At 34.3% G+C, this 4,568-nt stretch overlaps 1 protein-coding gene across 2 annotated transcripts in view; it reads left to right on the top strand.

Moving 5' to 3' along the window:
• LOC106475265 (neuroglian-like) overlaps window positions 1-3,522 on the top strand; it is a 9,661-nt gene extending 6,139 nt beyond the window's left edge. The window contains exons 3-4 of one of the 2 annotated variants that reach the window (XM_022379421.1): window positions 1,304-1,491; window positions 3,349-3,522. In XM_022379421.1, coding sequence (XP_022235129.1) covers window positions 1,304-1,491; window positions 3,349-3,506 — 346 coding nt within the window. In that variant the 3' untranslated portion in view covers window positions 3,507-3,522. The remainder of the gene's footprint in view (window positions 1-1,303; window positions 1,492-3,348) is intronic. The other variant, XM_013935963.2, reaches the window with a different exon arrangement.
• Window positions 3,523-4,568: the final 1,046 nt, after the last annotated feature.

The following is a 4,568-nucleotide window of genomic DNA, read 5'->3' as shown; positions in this document are numbered from 1 at the left end:
TCTACTTTCTAGAACTATCCTGTACTTTGGCGAATGCTCTAGCATTTACTAGATATAGGGTAGTCTGGTATATAAATAGGATGCTCACAACGTGACAACAATGTGTGTGTAGACAGTGAGTAATTTATCTGCAGTCAGAGAGTATTATTGAGCACGTTCGTAGTTATAGCGTTTGTTTTATCGGGATTGTTAAAATTAAGTGTATCGTAAAGTTATATTCGGAAAGAATAAACCAGTTTTATTAAATAAGGACTTGTGTCGCTAAAGTTTTGTCGGAACGAAGTTACGGAAAGTTAATTAACAAACGGAGACGTAACACCAGTTTTATTTAAGAAAGGACTTGTGTCACTAAAGTTTTGTCGGAACGAATTTACGGAAAATTAACTAACAAACGGAGACGTAACAGTATGTTTCTTAGTTATAATGACACCCATTATGGGATCCTATTTAAGTAAACAACCTGTAGGAGTTTGTTACTTACAACATTATTCTACATTTCATATTAGGCTAATAGATAGGCACAATAACCCAAGCAGATAAGTTTAAATACCTTTACTCCTTATAAACGAGATGGGTATGAAACCAGGAAGTGAGAGAGAGAGTAAGGAATCATTTAATTGAAAATTAAGATTTATTAGACAGTAATTAAACCATTTCCATTATATGAAGTAGAGACATGGGCATTGTAATGGAAAGAAAAAGTTTTCTGGAAAGAATAGAAATGTGAATATTATGTTGGGTGATTCTTAATGGATAGAATGATGATATTAGAAAATGGACATATTATTAGATATATAAGATACTGTTCTGTAAGATACTGTTATGTAAGATAACAGAAAAAGCTCATGAAGCTAGACTGAGATTGTATGGGACGTGGAAAGAAGTGAGGAAAATAATTCATTGAGAATAATAATTGGAATGCCAGGATGTCAAAAACTGAGATAGAAAGGTAAAAGAGATCAAAACATGAAAGAGATAGGTGTAATCATGGAGGATATAAATTATTGGACGAAGACTGCTGAAGTAACCAACCCCAAAACTAGAAGGGATTAAGGTCAAATGAAGAGGAAGAAGAAGGTTGTCTCATTGAGAAAGATTTATGCCTGTCCTTTATAACTGTTTGATACAAGATGTGTTTGTTTCTTCATCGGTTGCATCCTACTGGGCATGCCTCCTTAAGAATCTTTGTATGAATTACTTCTATTCTTGTTTTTGAACAGTTATTTGTAAACAAAAATTTATTTTTATGCCATTGGAAGTAGCAACCATTTAGATTTGTCAGTAATGTGAATCCTATTTCCAGATATTCTTGGATCAAGAATGGCGAAGAATTTGATTATGTAGCATATGATCGTAGGATTAGCCAGCAGCCTCGCAGGGGAACTCTAGTCTTCACAAAACCAGATGATGTAGATGAAGGCTTATACCAGTGTTTTGCATCAAATATTCATGGGACATCAATGTCTAATGCTGTCTTTTTAAGAAAATCAGGTATGTGAATTTCTTGCTTTAAAGTGAGATATACTTTCTGTCTTTCATATTTGGTATAAAACTGGTATTTCATATTTCATGGAACCACATATCTGTAGAGTAGTCAAGGTTTGTTGACTGTGTTATTTCAGTATATAAATAATCAATCTCTTACAAAAACAATGAGCATTTTGAAAAATTAAATGGTGAGTATAGTACTTCACATCTTGTTAAAATAGGGTACAAATCTACACATTCCAACATAAGAGTGGAACCTGCGTTCTGTTTCCCCATGTAGAGTGGAGCCTCTATTCATTGTCTTGTGATCTATATGTGAAATGGGCATAAGGTTGTGTTGTCTTGCTTGGTTGTATACAAATAATTTATAACTAGAGAGGAAACTCATGCTTCCTATACAAAATTTTTTTATGGTTGTGATATTTTGTATTTGAATGCACAAAATTGATAAAATCTAAATGCAGTGCCATGTATTTAAAGTAATTAAAACAGTTTAGTGACATGCCTATTATACTACCCAAACATGAGGTTAAGTACGTAATGTTCTGAACAACTCTGCTGGCTATTCAGAGTGTCTCAATGACTATGAGGCTAAATCTAAGTGGGTTAAGCCTATTCCGCAATATGTTATACTCGCCAAACATCTTTAGTACAAAAGACACTTTGAGCCAAATGGTCTGATCAAAAATGACAAACCAATTGGTTTAGTTAGTAAAAGACACCAGATCTAGAGAAGCTTTCAAAACCTGGGTACCGGGGAGACAGTACTGTTACTCTAAGTGTCTATAGACAAATGAGAAATTCACACACAAAAACTTATTAACAACAACTATAATACAATTTCAGTATTTAACATGTGAGTAATAATTGTTTTAACTCTAAGTTAACTCTTTTGTCTTTCATGTCTCATTGTTATTTGCAGAAATTTGTATCTTTCTATCAAACTGCATGCTGTTCTTTATATAGATATTTTCTTTATAGTTTGTTTTCACATATGTTTATAAGCTCAGTACTTGTACATCTGTGTTGAACACTTTCACATTGTTATGCATTCAGTACTTGTACGTCTGTGTTGAACACTTCGACATTGTGATGCGCTCAGTACTCGTACGTCTGAATTGAACACTTCGACATTGTGATGCGCTCAGTACTCGTACGTCTGAATTGAACACTTCGACATTGTGATGCGCTCAGTACTTGTACGTCTGTGTTGAACACTTCAACATTGTGATGCGCTCAGTACTTGAACATCTGTGTTGAACATTTTCACATTGTTATGCATTCAGTACTTGTATATCTGTGTTGAACACTTCGACATTGTGATACGCTCAGTACTTGTACATCTGTGTTGAACATTTTCACATTGTTATGCATTCAGTACTTGTACGTCTGTGTTGAACGCATCAACATTGTGATGTACTCAGTATCTGAACGTCTGTGTTGAACACTTTGACATTGTGCTGTACTATGTACCTGTACATCTGTGTTGAACACTTCAAAATTGTGATACGTGCAGTACTTCCACAGATTCAGTAGTTCAGAGTATCCTGCTTGTTTTCAAAACTCCCACCACCTCAACTATTGTTCATATAATTCAGTCATCTTCTGTAATTCTTTTCACCACTCCCAGGAGTCAGCTCCATGTATTTAGAAATAAAACATGTTTGTTTAGCGCTGTGAATGTACGTTCATGTCCTTACATATACATGTGTGATAAATCAACATGTAGTTTTAGTCTATAGAGATAATGCTCTTCAAATGTTGTGGAATCCCTAAGCTGGGACATTCATTTTGTACAGTTATAATTACTTGTGATATGTAGGTGAAGTGTTAAATGTATTAATCAAATTTTCTTTCAAGAGTTAAACTCCTTTCCTGATGAACATCCGAAAAAAAAGTACGTTTTGGAAGGTTCCCCTTTAACCCTAGACTGTAACCCTCCCACTGGATATCCAAAACCAACTATTTTCTGGATCATACAGTCGCACAGTGGATCCCTTCGAAGCATTAACAAGTGAGTTATTTTAAAATGTTTGTTTTTCTTAATATTTCTATCTTTTAGGAAAAATGATTTTGTGACTGTTAGTTAGTGTCTGTTGAAAATTATAAAATTAATGAAAAGAGGGTTTCATTCAAACCCAGTTTTAGTCTATTAATTTATGGGCTTTGTGTTATTCTTAACTACTGTTCATTGTCAGCCCCGGCCAAGATTTAAAAATTTTCTCTATTTATAGGCTTATTGCATTTATATAGTGAATGTCTTTTGATGCTTGAATATGATGTGGATCTTAAATTTGCATGCTTTTCTTTACATGTTTTTGAACACCATAGTGGTAGAACTTTTGCAACCTAAATTACCTGTATTCATATCCTACATTTGATGTTTTATAAACTAATATCTGATATTTATATCTAAAACAATAATATATTCTACACATTGACATAGACACACAAGTCAGTTTTGCTCGTAGATAACTACACATTGACTTAGACACACAAGTCAGTTCTACTCGTAGATAACTACACATTGACTTAGACACACAAGTCAATTCTGCTCGTAGATAACTACACATTGACTTAGACACACGAGTCAGTTCTGCTCGTAGATAACTACACATTGACTTAGACACACAGTCAGTTCTGCTCGTAGATAACTACACATTGACTTAGACACACAGTCAGTTCTGCTCGTAGATAACTACACATTGACTTAGACATACAAGTCAGTTCTGCTCGTAGATAACTACACATTGACTTAGACACACAAGTCAGTTCTGCTCGTATATAACTAAACATTGACTTAGACACACAAGTCAGTTCTGCTCGTATATAACTAAACATTGACTTAGACACACAGGTCAGTTCTGCTCGTAGATAACTACACATTGATTTAGACATACAAGTCAGTTCTGCTCGTAGATAACTACACATTGACTTAGACACACAAGTCAGTTCTGCTCGTATATAACTAAACATTGACTTAGACACACAAGTCAGTTCTGCTCGTATATAACTAAACGTTGACTTAGACACACAAGTCAGTTCTGCTCGTAGATAACTACACATTGACTTAGACACAC

The sequence above is a fragment of the Limulus polyphemus genome, unplaced genomic scaffold (genome assembly GCF_000517525.1).
Source record: "Limulus polyphemus unplaced genomic scaffold, Limulus_polyphemus-2.1.2 Scaffold8317, whole genome shotgun sequence".
Classification (NCBI taxonomy): Eukaryota; Metazoa; Arthropoda; class Merostomata; order Xiphosura; family Limulidae; genus Limulus; species Limulus polyphemus.
This window is presented reverse-complemented; position numbering and strand designations above follow the sequence as displayed.